Source organism: Natrix helvetica, assembly GCF_964273705.1.
Source record: "Natrix helvetica genome assembly, chromosome: 2".
Lineage (NCBI taxonomy): Eukaryota > Metazoa > Chordata > Lepidosauria > Squamata > Natricidae > Natrix > Natrix helvetica.
The window spans coordinates 216430374-216451185 of NC_138552.1; the positions used below are offsets into that span (position 1 = coordinate 216430374).

Below are 20812 nucleotides of genomic sequence, written 5' to 3' on the forward strand. Positions count from 1 at the left end.
AATTTTCACTTTTCAATTAAGTGAAAATTGTGGGAACTTTCAGAATCGCTTTTCACCAGTTGTGCCAATATGATGTATCTATAAATTATTCTTTGAGGAATCTACCTGCCTCAGAGTTGTGCTTTCTATGGGTGCATTACTTGGAACGCTGACATTAAACTGACAGACCAAGCATAACTTGATTAGACTTTAAAATAACACAAGGATTTTTTATTGCTTTTAGATTATAGTAAGTCATTAGACTAAGAATATGAGATACCCAACCAGAGGTGGTATTCAGCAGGTTCTGACCAGTTCTGGACAACCGGTAGTGGAAATTTTAGTAGTTCGGAGAACCGGTAAATACTGCCTCTGATTGGCCCCACCCCCATCTATTCTCTGCCTCCAAAGTCCCAGCTGATTGGGACAGAATGAAGATTTTGCAGTAACCTCCTCATGGAGTGGGGAGGGAATGGAGATTTTACAATATCCTTCCCCTGGAATGGGGTGGGAATGGAGATTTTATGGTATCCTTCCCCTGCCACACCCACCAAGTCACACACCCCAAGCTATGTCCACTGAATCGGTAATAAAATATTTTGAATCCCACCACTGTAACTGACCCATTTGCAAGGAGAAAGCCAAACCCTCTAAATCATTCAAAATTATAGATAAATGAAGATTGACAGATTAAGAGACAGATAGATGCTGTACATAAATATATGTCTACGCTGACATTTTTGCATCTACATCTACACTCCTAATAATCTTGTGTTTAATTTCATTTTGAGTGAAATAAATGAAATTCCTTTTAAATTGTTATCTTTTAAAAAGTGGCAGCTTTACTAGCATTTTTCCCCCCAAAATTATCCCATTGTGATTCAACCTGGTTATTCAGACAATCAATATTGTTTTTGCATTTATGCCAGGAATGTTGGATTTCAGGATCATAATTTGCTATGAGTGTCAAATAAAGTTATTTAACAAGAACATTTGTTTCATATACTGTATTTATGCTGAAATATTGTCATGCTACATTTTCTAAATACCTTCATAATTAAAAGATTGTTCTGACATATTTTTATGTTTTTCATTTCTTTGAATTAATATACCGTGGTAGCAATTATGTTTTTCATTGTAACAGTCTGATTTTGTTCTTTATTGTTCTAGATATTGCTTCTCGCTACCCTACATTATGGACTGAGCAAGTAAAGAGCAGACAAAATAAGACCAATAAAAATTCTGGTAAGCATCTTAATTAGCAACATCTCAGCATCAGCAAACATTCGTATTTTCAGGTTGTCTTGATTGCTGTTTGGTTAACAAGGCAGAATAAGCAGACTTTACAGTAAATCAAATAAATAAATGATCTTAGATATCATTTAGGACAGGGGTGTCCAAACTTGGGAACTTTAAGACTTGTGGACTTCAACTCCCAGAATTCCCCAGCCAGCCATGCTGGCTGGGGAATTCTGGGAGTTGAAGTCCACAAGTCTTAAAGTTCCCAAGTTTGGACACCCCTGATTTAGGATATACAAAAAGGATAAGGTGGTTTTATCTTTATATATTAAAAATGTGCTCAGAATTAAACTCCATTAGGATACTATTTTTATATGTTATAAATTATACGCTGGGGGAATACACATTCACTGAGCTTGATTATTGTCTTGCAGATATTTCATTACCAAACTAGGTGTCATCAGTGTTAGCAAAGTGTGGGATTTGCTCTCATTTTGCTCTCTTTTATGATTCCCTACCCTTTGCCATTATTATCATGGCTAATGAAAAGATACTTCACATTGGCTACCTATTGGTCAAGTAGGTGACAAGAAGGAAGGGCATTTGGTGATTAGAAGGGAAGAACTTTGAGGATGAATATGAGAGAAAACCAAAAATTGTACCCCAGATCTGATATTGATTTTTTTAAAAGAATTTCTTGCATATTTCTTTGAATTCCAGAAAATGTTTTTTAAACACTGTTCTAGAAAATTTTGTTAGTTTTGTTAAAACTTAGCATCTACTGTGCTGGTTACAAAAGCTTAGACACAATCACTGAGCAATGCAGAAAACAAACAGCCCCTTTGATCTTGGCTAAAGGACCAATGAAGAGGCAATAGAGTGAGGGGGAAGCAGCAGGTGTGGTAATAACTGAAGGGGGGGGGTTCTAAATAGTAATTATGGGGGTTAACAACATTTGAAGCTCCAAGCAATTTGGCAACTACACAACACCTTCACCAAGTTGTTTTCATCCACTCATAACCTCCACCATTGCCTCACATTGTCAGCCATGTAATTTGGAGTGGATAAGTCATTTTCTTTTCATTTCTACTCAACAACTGCAATGCAGCTTCCCTTCCTCAGCTCAATCAAAAAAATGTAAAGATGCACACAATCTAACTAGTCTGAGTATAAAACTACATCACATTTCTATAGTCTTTTCTTTTAATATTGGACAACACATATTAATTGTGGAGGTTAATCAAGGAAGTTTTTCTATATTTCTTGTTCTCTCCCATTGCAACATAAAAGACTGGAAAAAAAAGAAAAAAAAACCCTTTGTTGATACAAATAAATTGGTGTATTGGAAATTTGTTGTTCCTCCATCTGTGAGAGAAGATAACATTTTACATTTCTGAGAGGATAAAAATAAAGCCAAGCTGTAAAAAGAGCCTAGATATAATTCATTGTAAATAGTATGTATTTCATCTTTATTACTCTGGAGACTATTTATGGCTAAAGCAAAATAAGTGTTATGCTTGGAACCAATTTTAATCTCATATGTAAAAATACAGGAGGCCACAAGTCAAACAAAATAATAACCAATCCTTCTCCATAGATATGGTAAAAATCAGCTTGACAACTCAGCCATATAAGCTGTTCGCAAGTACCAAGACAGGCCCTATCTTTACACAGAATGAGGCAGCTGGCTAAGGCGGTAGATTCTGGATACCATAAAAGGATAGGAAACCATCATTAAATTGTATTTTTAGTACCAGGAAATGTAATTGTTTTCTCTGACTTTAAGTCAAAACCATCTGGCTGGTTTGAAAACTATGAATTCAAAATATATTTCACTGGCATGATATGAAGAGACCAATTTCTTTTGAAAAGTGAGAAAGTACTAATTCCTTGTACGACATTGATTTGGCTAAGCTTGGAGTTTGTTTCCAGCTGGCATACCTGTCGATATTAGTATATTTACACTAGTGTTTCTCCTATAACAAGAGTTTAAAAATGCAGTTATGTAACAGAAAGGAGAAAAGAAATCAAAACCATAATGATTCCTGTCCTTGAAGTAGAGTAGAGCATTGAAAAAAAGGTGTGAGGAAATCACAGAATAAGATAGTAATTTATTAGGCCTAGCACATTGTGGCAAAGGACTGTTCAGGAAGAGATGAGCTCCTGTAACAGAATACAGTGTTTTGAAAATGAAGATTTCATTGTGCCTTCAGTTTGCTCTTGAGGAGATTGGCCAGAGTATACTGGACTCAATAAATGATTTCTTTGGGAATTTGAAAATTGCTTTCTCAGCAAGTATCAAACTGAAAAGACCATTCAGCCAGCCTAGGAGGCAGGAATTTTGCACTTTTCAAAATATCTCCAACCTCCGATAGCTTTTCTTACCATAGCATGCTGTATCTCATTGATGGGTAAATAAATCTCAGGTTTGACAAGTGGAAATTGGGGATCTGGTGTCATGGTTAGGGCAGGACAGTAGCTCTTACCTGTTTCCTGACTGAAACCCATCCCGCTGAGCTTGAAACAATTCCTACTCTGCATAATAATCTTTTCCAACCTAAAACTCCTCAGATCTATTGCAAGTCACTTCTTATGATTCTGCAGCCATCCGGCCACTAGCCATGTCAGGCATCCCTGTTCTGACCTAGGCTTCCCAAAATTGTGAAGCAGACTCCTTGGCCCGACAAAACCCCTTTTTATGTGACTTCCTCTCATCCACATCCCTCAAAGTCCTGGCAAACAGTCTTTCAAGGGTGAATTTACAACCACAGACCTTATCAGCCTTGGAGAGCTGCCAGGCCGATATCTTCCAAATGCAATGCTGTACAAGAAAATACTTGGCAAGGAGTCTCTGAAAATTATGAACAAATCTTCACACTAATTAAATGAACAAGTTGTCTCTTGTAAACTTCCCTCCCATTTCGCTCCTCTTTATTCTCTATAGAAGGGGCCATTCACCATCCACCATCTACCTGTGCCTTTTGTCCCAAATTGGCCCTCGTTTCTTAACTGTTCCCTTCTCCTGGCAGCTCTGTGCATGCGCACATCAGGAACAGGCTCCAGCTGTTCTTCTGCCCCATTGATCTCCAACTCCGAAGACAGCTGATAATTGTCAGATGGCCCTGGCCCCATCTCTGTCTCTGATGCAGAGCCCTCATCAGAGCCTTCCCCAGACTCCAGGATTGGCCCATGTTCCTCCTCAACCTCCTCACTGTCTGAGTCTGCCACTGGCTCCACTGGCTGGTGGTGGGCCACAACAATCCCATGGCCATTTTTGCTAAACCAACAATCTCTCACCCTTTATGCAGAAATCCCAATTTGCCTGATTTACTTACTGGAAAGTTTATATAAACCTGAAGAGTGAAAATGTAGTCTCATTATACAGACTTTTACTTCTACTCCAATCAGTGACGTGCGGTGAGGTTTATGACTGGTGAGGCACTGACACAGTGCTGGGTTTCAAATATTTTTAGACTTGTGGACTTCAACTCCCAGAACTCCACAGCCAGGCATGCTCAGTTCCAATTTAAAGTGACAGCATTTGTTTTTCTCCTTTGCTCCTTCTTTCTTTTGCTTTTTCTTCTCCTTCCCCTCCTTCCTCCCTCTCTCCCTTCCTCCCCCTCTCTCAAACACACACACACACACACACACACACACACACACACACACAAACACAGAAGTTGGATTGGACTATCTCTCCTACCCCTTCCCTCTCTCACTCACTCTCAAACAAACCCCCCCACACACAAAAGTTGGATTGGATATCTTTTCCAGTGGCTTGAAAGCAGCTCCTCTGCCATCCCCCCCCCCCATTCCCCTGCTGCCTTTCCCAAACACCTCCACCATTGCAAATGCGGCCTGCTGTCTGGGTGGGAAATGCCTGGAACACAATAAAGCCCACCCACCACCTCCTGCTGGCAGGCTGAGGTGAGAGGAGAGGCAGAGAAGCCGGAGGGGATCTGAGCCGAGCCTTCCGAAAGAAAGAGGCTGGGGGGAAGTGTGTGTACTACAGCATGGCTCTTTGCCTGGCTTCCTGCCTCCTCCTGTGGTCTCCTCAGTGCTCGCTTGTGCTCTCCCTCCCCAAGTGTAGTTTGATTGCAGGTGGAGCCACGTTGCCTTTTCAAACTTGTAATCAGTGAAGCTGGGCTAGATTTTTATATAGTTTTATCCAGCTGTGTGTGTGTGAGAGAGAGAGAAATGAATGGGGGCCTGGGAAGGAAGTCACTACACTTGGGGAGGGAGAGCACCAGTGAGGTTAAGCAGAGTCATCCACGGTGAGGCAGCAACTAGCTCAGCTTTTTCCTTTTAATTTTTTTTTTCATGATGAGAGTGGTGAGGCTGTGCCTCACTTGCCTCACCTGACTGCATGTCACTGATTCCAATACCCTTGAGTTATATTACATTTCAACTCAATGTCTGTGGAGATTCTCAAACATCCAGATCAAAGCTGTCCCAAGAGTGTTTTTCAAAAGGCAACTGGATTTTCTTGTTGTTGTTTTTCCTTGAAGATGTTTTGCTTCTCATCCAAGAAGCTTCTTCGGTTCTCATTTTTTCAAGGGGAAAAAAAACCCCAAGAAAATGTAGTTGTTTTTTGAAAAGCACTTTGGCACACTTCAGCTCCTTAATTCCCAGTAAAAAAAAATGGCTAGGAAATCACATGGGTTTAACTGCGAGCTATTTGGAGAATGTCAACTCAGGAAAAGTTGTTATACCTACTTCAAGTTTAGGAATTAATTCTTTTCAGTAGGACTTCCCTCTGAGAAGATACAGTATATACTGAACTGTCCTGCAATTTTTTTCCCACTCACTATTTGTATGAATATGAAGAAAAGAGTAGCTGCTAGAATCTTGGACATGTAAGCATATCTTGTTGAATATTTGCTTTATTCTTCTTGGTACTAAAATAGTATATACAGTAACATAAATATGTTTGCTTTATGTCTCTTCTACTTGCTTGCCCTATGCAAATAGATAAGCCTTTCCAGACCTCCCTAGTGTTGCTTACATTTCAGTTAACAAAAATATACACATTCAATATTTCTACTATCTTCAAAAGTCTCATTTTATGAGCATTTTCTTTTAACTTTTAACTTTACCTATTATCTCGAAATTCTTACAAAGTCTGCCTTCTGGCATCCCTAGATTGTGCCTCCCATCAAGAATAAAGACCCTTCCATCCTAAAACTTTTTAAAACTGTTCTGTTTAACATCCAAATGATACAATTTCTATTCAGGATGTTCCAGGATTTTATGGAATCTCCACAGTTGACATGTCTGCCTGCTTTTTTGCAAGGCCAATCTCTTTTTGTAATAGCATACATTAATTTAATGTCAAAAGATAGTAATCTTCTCTAAACTATTTTTTAATTATATTATATGATTTTTCTGCAGCTTCAGCCTAAAACAGCAGTGCCTTTTGCTTTTCATATATGAGATATGTTGGCTTTCATAATTTATTAGACCCACGGACTGAAAATCAGAAAAGCATCAGCGATCTGTCAGGCGCCAGGAAAGGCTTATATTTCAACTGAAATACATAGTATTTAATAGTATCCATTTATCATTAAGGAAATAGTCTCCTACCATTTCATCTTAGAAATCTTCTCTAAAAGGACGGGAGTTTGAGCCAGCCAATTTTGGAGAAGAGAGAGAGGGTCTTCTGGTAGAAAAGAATGATTTATTTTGATATTGGAAATCCATGTTTACAAATCTGAACCTAGACAATTCTTGTCAAATGATAGAAACATATAATCTTATTCAAAGTTATAGGTGTCAGTGATAGAGTATCTAGCTTGTATTTATGTTCTTTCATTTGGAAGTATATTCTTCACCACCATCCGATTAGCTGGCCTGGCATAATTATAAATGTTACAACTATTAACTCCTGGAAGTATACTCTCAACTGGTTATTTTAAGGGTAGTGTTTTAATTCTAATTGATTTTAGGGCTTTTAGAGCCATATTTATTCTTCTGTACAGTACTCTTAATTTTAACCTCCTCCACATATATGCGTATATTTATATTTATATTTATATTTGTATTTTTATCTATTATTTGTTGTCTGGACTGTACACCGCCCCGAGTCCCTTTTTGGGAGAGGGGGCGGTTTAGAAATGCGAAGAATAAATAAATAAATAAATCCAGCTTTCTTTCCTTAAATAAAATTGAAACAGTTGATTGGTAAAGCTGGACGTGATGCTTTCTCTTTAATTTGCAAAATTAGTGAAATAAATAAGTAAATAAATAAATAACTGTCACCTCATGGAGGAAAGTCTGAACTAAATAATGCTTTGAGAAGTGAATGCTGACTAAGTTAGTTGCGTAGACAAATTACAAAATACACAAACTTCTATGCATGCTATGCGGTAGGGAAGAAGCAAAACTGAAGCAAGCAGTTCCAATATTTAATTGTTGAATAAGTAACCCTTGTTTGTTTGAAAGTTAACAGGGATGGATGATACCCATAAAAGTAATCCTACCTCATTTTGTTTATAGCTTTAAAATAAATAGTCAATAAAGCAACCACCATGGAATCTTAAAGGGGACTGTGCAAAGTTTCTGAATTCTATTAATTCTGCTTTTTCTTATACCAGCATTAGCTTTTTACTGAGAACTACTTCCTGGAATGTTTTGCAAAACAATTATAGGATAGATAGCATGGATATACCGTCAGAGGGTGGGAACCATAGTTGGCCTGGTTACTGAAGAGTTGCCAATGTTAATGCTGCAGTAGCCATTTTACTTTCTCATGATATTAATAGTGAAAGGAATGACTTGCTTTGCAATTGTACATGACACATTATTTTTAATTATACCGCAATACTTTGGAAATGATCCTGTTTGTTTGCTTCAAATCTTACTTTAAAAAAAACAAACAAACATTTCCCAAAGAGATTTAGCCAGTTTTCCTTCACAATGATTCTGAAAGAGAAACAAGGGATTCTTTGATAAACAGTGGGAAAAGCTTTTTAATCAGACAGGATTTTTGACTGGATGCCCTCCAAATACAGTGGATTTTGATCCCTGTAAATATTCTTGGGTTTCGGTTCCATTAGTTGTAGGGATCGAAATCCAATGAATTCAGAGGTGGATTTCACATAATTTTACCACTGGTTTGCCGCACACCAAAAATGTGAGTGTGTGCCTTCCGCGCATGCATGTGGCTTGCACGCATGCATTTGGCTTAGAAAATGTGGCTAAATATGATGGCATAGAGCAGGAGCGGGTGGGCTGGTCCACCTACAGATTGCTACTACCTGTTCATTCAAACCGGTCCAAACTGGCTGAATACCACCACTGGATGAATCGGAAGAAAGCTATGGGATGCAAGTCATGTGACATGTAGATATCTACCTATTTTATTGCTGCCCTACAGTATTTCTGCCTATAAAAAAGAATGGTGTTCAGGTCTGTTTTATAGTTTCAGCATGATTTCAGCTTTGCTACATTGACAAACTTGTTCCTGTCTCGTAAGCAAAGCAACACTCATAAGTTCTCTGCAATTTTATTTGCTTGTTTGCTAGAAGGTAGAAAATGACATTAAAGGAATAATTATTTTAGCACCTGGCTATTACATTTAGAGCACTTACCTCAATTTAGTTTAACTAAATAGGGAATCTGTTTCTCCCTTGTATGATGTATGCAGTTAAAACTAGTAAAGCACTTCCGATGTACAGTACATTTTAAAGTGTGGCTGGCGTTTTTAAGAAGCTACCTTGTAGCCCTGAAAGCAGCCCAACAGAATATTTTGCTAGCAAGTAAAGCACCTCTTCTATTGAATTGATTCTATTGTTAAAATATAATTAATTATTATAGTAATTATGTTACTAATTTTTGTCTTAATTCTCTGTATCAAAATGGAATTTTGAACTCTTAAAGCCATATGTTTTTAGTTTTTCAGTAGATACGACAGGATATGGGGAAATACATATATCAAGGATCAATTTTAGGCTAAATTTATGTCAACTTAATAAAAAACTACCCTATTAGGAGACTGAGGACCAGTTTCGTTATTGCTTTTACACTGCTTTTTTGAAAAAAAATTAACCATTTGAATTATCCAGCCAAAGGACTAGGCATTTTAGACTTTATTTCCTTGTTACAAAAGAGTTCAGATTAAGTGTGCGAACATAGACATTGTGAGGCCCAAAAGAAATAAGTATTTATAGCAAACAGGCTAAACAATATTATGGCGATATGCCTCTCAGCAAAAAGGCTTTGTGGGTGGGGAGGGAAAGCAGCCATTTTCATGATTTAAACAATGGCCTCCTTGCAAAACAGATCACTTACTGTTTATTTATCTGGAGTGTTTTCATTGATATGAGACATTTTCGTGGCCAGTGAAAGATGTAAAAGTGTCTGTATTCCTTCCAAGTCCGATAAAAGAATCATGTCAGATACTTGGGCTGAACACATATACAGTTTTACCAAGCTTCTTTCTTTTATTCTGCCTAATTTTAATTGGCGAGATAGATATCTCATGTTTTAAAGGAAGCCAGGATTCTAATGATCCCATAGAAGGAAATGCTAGCTTGGATTCTTCACCTTTTTGATTATTAAAGAAGATGATCAAACCTCAATAAGCAGACAACATGGACTTTGTGAAAAGGACTGCCGCAGTACAAGTAACTGTGAAGCAGTTAGAAATCTAGAAAGGGAGATACACAGGTCCTTTTCGATTCTCACTTCTGTGTGAGGTGAAGAAAAAGGAGACAAGACTTAAGGGCCCCAGTTTACATGTCTAAAATTAGCTGAAGCTCTCTTTGCAGTCAAGTACAGTATCATTTATGTATCATCAGGCATTGTAAAATCAGTGAAGCAAAAGATATTGTTTCTCTACTTCCTCCCGCTAAAAACAGATCCATGAGTTTCAATAAAGCATATTTAGTTACGTAAATCTAAATAAACCCCTTTTGAATCCTGTACTTATTTTTATCTAAAGATATGCCTAGGATAAACTAGGATTACAGCCATTTGCTAACTGGAGATTGTCCCATGCACTGATTTTTTTATGGATAGCCCTTGTTTAGTGACTGCTTCATAGAGAAGCTGTTCACAGTTATTTACTATTTAGCATACGATGAGAACATGCCAGAAGAGAAGTAAATATATAAACACAACCCACATAACTATATACAAAACTTCTAAGGGAGTATGGCAGTGGCCTCATAACTGGATGTCCACTTCAGCTATCCAGGCAATCATCTGTGACGTTGCTTCGTGCAGATCTTCTAGGGAACCAGCAAATGCACACTACGTTTAATAGTTTGCATTTCAGCACCACAATTCACAATTACGATGGTGACAAATGGAAATGAAGAATTCAAGTTTTGTTTAAATGGATGTTTGCATTGCTTTTTTTGAAACATCAGTTACTTTGAATTGGACTTTTAAAGGAATTCTTTCATGGGTGGGCTGCTATGGGTTCGCTTGGGTTTGGGAGATCCCGTAGCTAATGTTATGGCAGGTTTGGAGAACCTCCAAATCCCACCCCTGGATGGCCATGCCCACCCCACCCCTCTCCTCCCCTCCCAGGAGTTTCCACACAGCCCATTTTGGATGCGAGGTAAGTGCAGGGTCTGTGCAGAAGCTGAAGGAGGGGGAAAAACAGGCCTCCCAGAAGGTCTCCAGAGCCTGGGAAAGCAGTTTTCGCCCTCCCAGAGGCTCGGGGAAAGCCTCTGGAGCCTGGGAAAGGCGAAAACACCTCCCTGTGGTTCAGGAGGCCGACTAGGCCACACCCGCCATGGCCAAGCCCACCCAGCAATGGCAGAGAAGCCATTGCTGAAATTTGTGAAGCCCACCCCTGAATTCTCTTCCATCTCCAAAGAAGTATGCCTGCTGTATGTTTTGGTGCGGAATATCTGAATCAGTCTTCCCTGTACCTGAGCAGAAAAGATAAACTAAAAGTGCTCCTGTTCTGAAAACAAACGGTCTTTTGCTTTAACGAAGCTGCCATAAACAGAATTTCCATAACCTACTGAGAAGTGGCTCTCTGCTGCCTCTTAGTTACAGTTGATTTAGAATTATGGACGACAGCTGAGGAGAGATAAAGCATCTTGCAGGTGGGATGTTCAGGAAAGAAAACAGCTTTGTATTTGACTAGAGTGCACTGGGAAATGAATTTGACAATCTACCCAAACTCTGGAATGCACTTTGCATGGAGTAGAAGTTCAAAATGGTTCAAGTTCAAAATGGACACTGATAGAAATGATAAGTGAATATTTCAACATTTAAACAGAAGGACACATCAGCTGTCCTTATGCTTAAAAGATCTGTAAATATGTAATGGGATTGTGCAGGATGTTAATCAGTTAACAAGTTATCAAGCCTGAGGAACCACTCCTCTAAGCATAGCAGCCAGCCTGAGCCATTTGTGGGTCAGGTCAAAAAAAGTCAAGGTGTGACCATACAATCAAAGCATTGTCCCTTTTAAGATATGCATAATTCAGGTAGAAAAAGGACAAGGTTTCAATGGTATGACTTGCCAGCCTGATCTTTTTGCCTGCCTTCAATGGATACCTCAGCAGCCCCCTTCTTTGGCAAGCTTATGCACCTGCTTTCCTCAATTGTTTCCCCATCATCAACATCTACTGGGATTGGCAACAAAACAAATAAGTGATGCCTAAACATACATGGAGACATCCACTCAGGACATCCACTGAAGTGGCTGTGCCAAATCCTCTAGAGCAGGGCTGTCAAACTCCTGGCCCACGGGCCGGATGTGTCACATGTTGGCCACACCCATGCCCAGTTTAGCTATGCCCGATACCTCACTTGATGCCGCCATGACAATGTGAGTTTAACACTCCCTGCTCTAGAGGACGTAGCTGTTTTAACATGATTCATTTGTGAAAACTTGTTTTGTGAAATATCCCTTCTGGATAGTTTGTACTTCCCTAATTTATAACATAGTATATTTATTTATTATAGCAATATGCTTTATTGAACGTAATCAGTTGCTCAAAGAATTTAGATCAAGTTACTTGTACTAGAAAAAGCCACCTATCTTGAATGCATTTGGGTCAATATTAAAGGTTGGGGTGGGAATGACATTGCCATAGGTCTATGCTACAGGCCACCCAACCAAGAGAGGAAGTAGATGAACTTTTTGCTAGTCAGCTAACTAAGGATGTAGGAAGCACACCACACAATAGTAATGGGAGATTTTAACTGCCCCACATCAACTGGAAAACAAACTCTGCACCAAGTGGAAGATCCAACAGGTTCCTAACGAACCTAGCAGAAAACGTTTCCCAAAAAGTAGAGAAGGGAACAAGGGGATTGGCCATACTAGACTTAATTTTCAGTAACACAGAGAAAATGATAGAAGGTGTTGAAGCCACAGGAACCCTGGGAGCAAGTGACCATGCAATATTGGAATTCAACATTATGCAAACACAAGTAGTAGAACAAAGTCAAGCTAGAGTTTTAGATTTTAAGAGAGCTAATTTCAATAAACTTAGAGAGAGCTTGGGAAGAATTCCATGGATGAGAATCCTCAAAGGGAAAATAACTCCAGAAGTTTGGGAAATTTTGAAAATTGAGATTACAAAAGCTCAGTCTAGCACAATACCAACGAAGAAGAGAAATAACAGCTCCCAAAAAACCCAGCATGGCTGCATAAAGAACTCTCTGAGAAACTGAAAGACAAAAAAGATAAGTATAAAAAGTAGAAAGAGGGGGACATAACTAAGGCAGAATATCAGCAAATAGCCTGAGCCTGTAAAGATGAAGTAAGGAAAGCTAAGGCTCACAATGAAGAAAGGCTTACCACAAAACTAAAAAAAATAACAAAAAAAGCTTCTTCCAACATTTTAAAAACAAGAAAAAGGTTAACTAATCAATGAGAGAAGCAACTTAGAACTGAGGAGAAATTTCCTGACAGTTAGAACAATTAATCAGTGGAACAGCTTGTCTCCAGAAGTTTCGAATGCCCCAACAATGGAAGTCTTTAAGAAGATGTTGGATAGCCATTTGTCTGAAATGGTATAGGGTTTCCTGTCTAGGCAGGGGGTTGGACTAGAAGACCTCCAAGGTCCCTTCCAACTCTGCTATTGTATTGTATTTCACCCCGATATAGGGTTTTATATACATGGACCATGTGAAACATTACCCAGAATACAGGACACAAAGTTCCTCTTTCTTTATAGTTAATAATGGGATAGTTGAATGTTTTTCCTTTAGATTGGCTTTATTTTGCTCACAAGCTAAGACACAGCCAAACCATGGATCTGCCTTTTCAGCAGGAGCCAAAAGAAAAGCTGAGCCATTGGATCCGATTATAAACATACAAAAAGCAAACTTTATGGGAGTATATTAAAAATTGCTGAAGCACTAAGGATATATAATCTATTGGCATTCTTACTGGTTTTTTTGCTTTCCTGGCTGATAAAGATGCCAGAACCAGCCATCCATTTCAGTCTTAAGTATCAGGTTAAAAAAAATTAATTTCCAAGCTTTGTCAGGAAAGATAGCTCTGGATGATCTGAAGAAATTAAGCCTAGTGCAGAACAGCCTAGCAAACGTTAATGTGATTTACTCTTTCAAAATAAAGACTTTAGTAGGGTCATTGGTTTACCCTTAAGAAATAGCCCAAATTGTAGCTTTTGTGTAATTGCTCTACATCATTTTAGTGGAGTAAATGAGAGAATAATGACTCAGAGGCAAACTTAAAAGGAAACACCATGTCATTTATTTTGCATTCTGCAGCTCGGTTTTCAACCCAGGTATCCCTAGCTTCATGCTAAAAACTTGTCCCCTGCAGAAATTTTGATGGCTCAGAAAATGCTTTGCTTTGTGCATGGTAGCAGCTGTTGATAAGTAGAATTTAAAAAACAACTCAGAAAGTTAGATTTTTAGTTGTTGAGCTTTGGGCAGTAGTCTGACACTCTTAACCCAAAGGTGGCAAAAGGCAAAAAAAAAAAAGAAAGAAAGAAAGAAAGAAAGAAAGAAAGAAAGAAAGAAAGAAAGAAAGAAAGAAAGAAAGAAAGAAATATTCCTTCACTTCATGCCAAGAAAGTTTATGGTCACCACATTCCAGAAAGTGATGCTATCTTTAGAAATTAGGAGATGAGTCTTCCAAAAGGGACCGAAAAGCCATGTGTAGTTACCGGTATACCTAGTTTGATGCAGTTGGGATAGCCAAATAGAATATAACTTATTTGAAAAGTAATTTAGTCTGATGTGAGGAGTGAGGTTGTGATGGTGATGTGCATCTGTATCTCTAAGTTCTACAATTTCTTTTTCTTTTCTCCTGGAATCTGGGTAGGGTTTCCCCCAGTCTTGGAGTCAAAGTTATGTCATGATACTTGCATTCTTTATAATATAAAAGCACCCAGTTCTCAAGGTATTCAAGACTAAAGTTGCCAAGTTTGAAGGCCTCTGGTATAGGTTCTCCTGCTTGAGCAGGGAGCTGGACCAGAAGACCTCCAAGGTCCCTTCCAGCTCATTTATTCTAAATCTTGTCCAGTGACTGGAAACCAGAATCTTATTGAATTGTAAGGCATGGATGTAAATTAACCAACCTTATCCCAAAGTCATTGCTGTGGTGAAAGAAGCCCCCCTTCCCCACCCCTAAAACAAGAACCTGTTTTCTGATGTTTAAACACAAAATTTAAAATGTGCAGAGTAGATCAAGCCTGTCTATAATGCTAAACTCTGATTAAACATCTCCACCACCTTTCAAACGCATGCTCTATCTGAACTCCATGGACCATCCAGCAGAATTTCCAAGGTGAAATAATTCATTGTACATCATAAGGGACAGGAAATGCTTTCCTAGCAAGACAAATCAAGCTATTAATCTTATAATAAAGTAAGAACTATCACAGCAGAAAGTATTCATTTCTACATTATTAAGGCTTATGTATTGTGGTTGAACAATTGAGTTTCACTCATTCTTTATTGTATTTCATATTTATCCAAATAAAGCTTTATTGCAAGGCAAGCTGCCTCTAGATGTGACACAATTCCTTTTATGTACATTGGTGAAAATAACTCTAATGCATTAGCTCTATCAAATTTCCAGTATTCTGCCTTACTAAAATATCAGGGGATGCGACTTTCAGACAGAAAATAGGCTGCATTTATTTATTATTTAAATCAATTTATATTGTCGCCCAACTCATAAACAAGTGACTCTGCACAGCATACAACAGCTAAAAGCAATAATTTAAAGGGTATAAAAACCAAGCTAGAACAAAGAATAACAGAGGAAAGTAGTATTAAGAATAGCAGAGCACCTTACTACTTCACTTATCTCCTGGAGTCCTTAGACCTGCTGACATAACCAGGTCTTGAGGGACTTCCAGAAGCTCAACAATGCCAACCTCACTTCAGGAGAGGAGAAGATTCCACTTCAGGGGAGGGGAGAAGAGAAGATTCCACAGTGTGAACACCACAGCAAAAAATGGCCCGTGTTTAGAGCCTGCCAAATATAATAAGGGATGGAACCTGTAACATGCCTTCTCCACTGGATTCTTTCCTCTTTCTCCATTTCTATTGAACATATACATGAAACCACTGGACAAGTTGATCCACAAACACATATTCATCAATAAACTTATGTTACTCCATCATACATTTCAACCCTAGATTGAAAAAAAATGATGCTGTTGAGATGTCTCTAGGTGTTTGGAAGCTTTTAGATGTTAAATCTTTTCATTACTTAGGACTTGACATCTGTCGGACTGCTTATTCCAAATGTTATTTCCCCAGCCAACAAAATTTTCCTATCTAACATGATCCCCATCCAAACACAGTGGAGTTCCTCCAGGCCTTTTCACTTACGGGATGATATCTCCAGGGATCGCAGAGGGAAGCCATTTCAGTGCCATCCATGTTTGTCAAAGCAACATTCTGCCAGATATTTAGATGGCCCCTTCCATCTTCATTTTTAGGAAAATCATTCAAACATGGTTATTGACGCTGGAACACTGGGATCTACTCTGTGGTAGTGCAAAGATTTTGGAATTTTTGTTTATATGGATGTTTGTAGGTTGGATAATTATTGATTTGTCTCTTTATGCAGTACTGTATTGTTTTTAACTACATTTAAGGAAGTTGGAATGTACACTATCCAGCTTGTTAACACACTAAAGTAAACATAAAATATTTGACAAACTTTCAGAGATAGAATTTGACAAAAAAGCCCACAATTTTCAGAAGGGATTCAGTTTCTAAAAAATTGGTACTGCAGTCTGTTGAAACAAAAGCAACATAAATGTGACACACACACACACACACACACACGTGTGAAAACAGCTTTTGATATTCTCAGATTAGTGTGAACATGCCATGTGAATGTGGTCATAGAAAAAATATGTTTGTGGTTTACAAAGCAAGTTTCTTAATGTCAAAAGAGTGGGAGAGTTTCACACAGGAATATTCATTTTATTTAACCGGATTCAAACCTGGAATAAACATAGATATGCACAGACATTCTAAGAAGATATAAAATTGTAATTGCTTTCGAGGACAACCAAAAGTAAACAGGTTTGAAGAATTCACATTCTAAAATGTTTTGGGTCATAAATCATTTCCAAAGGCTCAATTTATAAACAGCATTATAGTCCCAGAGATTATAAAATTGTAAGATTTTATAATTGTAAGATTTTATGGATAAATTATTAAATCTGTATGAAATAATTTATTGTATATATCTGGGCAGAAAGGCACATACAGTGGAGATATCAGCATTCCAGTTGGCCTCAAGAAAGCTCCTAATACCGAAGGCAATAAATTTTGAATAATTAGTTAATAACTATTAGCCAGCCTTCCTTCCTTCCTTCCTCCTTTCTTCCTTCCTTCCTGATTTAAATAAGTCCCTCTCTGACTATCTCATTTATGCCATCCAAATTATTCCAGAAAGACCTGGAGAATTTGCCCATGGCTCCCATGTGACAGTCATTAAGTGAATCTTTGCAGTTGTTATGCAAATCCAGAGTTGTTAAGTGAAGTTTTGCTGAAAACCAGAAGTGCATTTAAATGAAGTTGTGTTGCTGAGCACCCAGAGTTCAATTTTATGACTGCAGAGGGGACCTGTTTATTGAAGCTTCAAATCTGGATTATAAATCTCTTTTTCAGGTCAGTCAGTTGTAACTTTGAATGGTAGTTAAGCGGCCAATTGTAAATCAAAGGACAACTGTAGCTCCTGCTATAAGAACAAAGCTGGTACTGAGTTACTAGCTATCCCTGAGAAATCAACTTCCTATGGGATTTCTCAACAGAATCTCTTCTAGATCCATTAGCATTTATTTAATTTTTAGGTGTGGGATTTTTACAAATGTTTTTACAACTTTTACTGATATCATTGAGAAATTGTTTAGTGTATTGACTAAGGTACAACAAACTGAGTTCTAGTCTCATTTTAGGAATGAAGCCAGTTGGGTGACTTTTCCAGTCTCTTCTCCCCCCCCAGTAAGAACCAGTGAAGACAACTGGTAGGAAGAGAAATCTTGGTTTTGTTGCTTGGTCTTAATAAAGATCTTGCTCTCAATTTTCTATTTTAAAATTTGCAATGCAGGAAAGAAAAGATGCATCATACACAAGATATCGAGTGGGAAATTTTCTGTGCCAAAAATTCTGTTGCCCAGTGATTTTTGACCTGAACAAAAGTATCAAACTCTATCTCCTATTTTTTGCGCATGTCCTTCCAATAATCTCTATTCATTTTTGGTACATTGACAGAGTTTGAAGGAAAGTATAATAAGATCATACTCCAAAACTCAGTTTTCCATTGGATTTTGACTAATTTATCAATAAGTCAATCTGTGCATAGGCAATATCCATAATTATATTATTGTTTTTCTTTCCAGCAGCATCATGTGATCAAGAGCTCCAGTCAGCATTAGAAGAAGCTAAACAGCCCCAGAAAGATAATGTATTCATTCCAGAGTGTGCTAATGGTGGGCTTTATAAACCAGTGCAGTGTCACCCCTCCACAGGATATTGCTGGTGTGTCCTTGTTGATACAGGACGCCCTATTCCTGGTACATCCACAAGGTAAGAGATCTTCATTGGAGAAGTGGTCACACAATAACAGATTCTTATCTGGACCCTTTTCTAAGGAAGATGGACAATTAGGAACAAACACATGCACACATATATGGAGCTATGTGACGTTGCTCTCTTTACCCAAAGACTAAAAGGGCTGTTGTTGTTAGTTGCAAAGTCATATCCGACCCATCATGACCCCATGGACAATGTTCCTCCAGGCCTTCCTGTCCTCTACCATCCTCTGGAGTCCATTTAAGGTCAAGCCTACTGCTTCAGTGACTCCATCCAGCCACCACTTTCTCTGTCATCCCCTTCTTCTTTTGCCCTCAATCTTTCCCACCATTAGGGTCTTCTCCAGTGAATCTTTCCTTCTCATTTGGTGGCCAAAGTACTTGAGTTTCATCTTCAGGATCTGGCCTTCTAAAGATCAGTCAGGGTTGATCTCCTCTAGGATTGACCAGTTTGATCGCCTTGCAGTCCAAGGGACTGGAATCTTCTCCAGCACCATAGTTCAAAAGCCTCAATTTTTTGGCGCTCAGCCTTTCTTATGGTCCAACTTTCACAGCCATACATTGCAACTGGGAAAAAGGGCTATAACTGCACAAAATAGACTATGATTATGGTGTAACAATTCTATGGCAATTTAACATACAAAAGATGTTACTGTTTCTCATTGTAACCGGAGTAATAAACATACTTAACATGCTTTGAGTGCTGACATCCACAGTTTTTATAATGAAGTTTATTGCAAGATGTTTGAATCAGTAAGCGATTAAAACTAAGGGAGCAGTGGTGAGCCATTAAAATAATGGCAGATTTGTCACCGAAAGTGTAAAAATAGAGCCCTGACCCGCTCCCGGATGGAGGACCTGGTGGCCGCATGGAACAGTGCGGCTACCGGGGCCTTCGGCCGGGTTGCGCCTTTGCGGCCTCTCCTGCGGCAGTGAGTCACCCTGGCTCCTTGGTTTACCGAGGAGCTAAGGGTGATGAAGCGCCACAAGAGACGCCTAGAGAGCAGATGGAGATCTTCACGCTCCGAATCTGACCGAACACAGGTAAGAGTCTATTTACGGACCTACCTTGTGGCATTAAGAGTGGCCAAGCGTCAATATTGTGCCGCTCTTATTGCGTCCGCAGATAACCACCCTGCCGCCCTGTTTCGGGTGACCCGCTCCCTCCTTTCGCAGAGGCCGCGGGAAGCCCCCTTGCAGGGTAGAGCAGAGGAATTTGGGGAATATCTGCAGGACAAAATTGCTCAAATCCGTAGCGAGTGGGTCCCCTCCAGTAGTCCAGGGGGGACGTCGGAGGCGAATCTTGAGGGACCATTCTGGGAGGAGTTTGACCCTGTTGCTGCCGATGATATGGACAGGTTGCGTGGGTGACTGCGAGCCACTACATGTTTACTGGACCCGTGTCCCTCCTGGCTGATACTGGAATCCTGGGAGGTTACACGAGGCTGGCTCCAGGAGGTAGTCAACGCTTCCTTGAGAGAGGGGTCCTTGCCGGCCGCCTTGAAAGAGGCGGTGGTGAGACCCCTACTCAAGAAGCCTTCCCTGGATCCAGCTATGTTAACCAACTATTGTCCTGTCTCCAACCTTTGCTTTTTGGCAAAGGTTGTAGAGAGTGTGGTGGCGCAACAGTTCCCACGCCACTTGGAGGAAATTGATTATCTAGACCCGTGCCAGTCCAGTTTCCGGCCCGGTCACAGCACGGAGACGGCCTTGGTCGCGTTGGTGGATGATCTCTGGAGGGCCAAGGATGGGGGTTGCTCCTCCATCCTGGTCCTATTAGATCTCTCAGCTGCTTTCGATACCATCGACCATGGTATCCAATTGCGTCATCTGGAGGTGCTGGGGGTGAGGGGCACCGTTCTGCGGTGGTTCTCCTCCTACCTCTCCGGCCGGACGCAATGCGTGCTGGCAGGGGAGCAGAGGTCGACCCTGAGGCCACTCACTTGTGGGGTGCCACGGGTTGGTCCTCTCGCCTCTCCTGTTCAACACGTATATGAAGCCGCTGGGTGAGATCATTCGTGGTTTTGGGGTTGAGTATCATCTGTACACTGATGATACTCAGTTGTACATCTCTACCCCGAACCACCCCAACAATGCCATCGAAGTGATGTCCCGGTGCCTGGAGGCCGTACGGGTCTGGATGGGAAGCAACAGACTCAAACTCAACCCCTCCAAGACGGAGTGGCTGTGGTTACCGGCACCCCGGTTAAACCAGTGGGTTCCATCACTGGCCATTGGGGGCGAACAACTGGCCCCCGTGGATCAGGCGCGCAATTTGGGCGTCCTCCTGGATGCCCGGCTGTCGATGGATGACCATGTGACAGCCGTGGCAAGGGGGGCGTTCCACCAGGTTCGTCTGGTGCACCAATTGCGTCCCCTATTGGACCGGGACGCCCTTCACACAGTCACTCACGCGCTTGTGACGTCCCGCCTGGACTATTGCAATGCTCTCTACATGGGGCTCCCCTTGAGATGCACCTGAAGGCTGCAGCTGGTCCAGAATGCGGCCGCGCGGGCAATCATGGGAAGTACCAGGTACTCCCATATAACAATTCTCCTGCGCGAGCTGCACTGGCTACCTGTGGCTT

General features: G+C 40.0%; 1 protein-coding gene across 4 annotated transcripts in view; it reads left to right on the forward strand.

Annotated features, from left to right (window-relative positions):
* SMOC2 (SPARC related modular calcium binding 2) overlaps positions 1-20812 on the forward strand; it is a 138136-nt gene that overhangs the window by 72943 nt on the left and 44381 nt on the right. For all 4 annotated transcript variants that reach the window (XM_081940897.1, XM_081940898.1, XM_081940899.1 and 1 more), the window contains 2 exons: positions 1150-1224; positions 18033-18219. In XM_081940897.1, coding sequence (XP_081797023.1) covers positions 1150-1224; positions 18033-18219 — 262 coding nt within the window. The remainder of the gene's footprint in view (positions 1-1149; positions 1225-18032; positions 18220-20812) is intronic.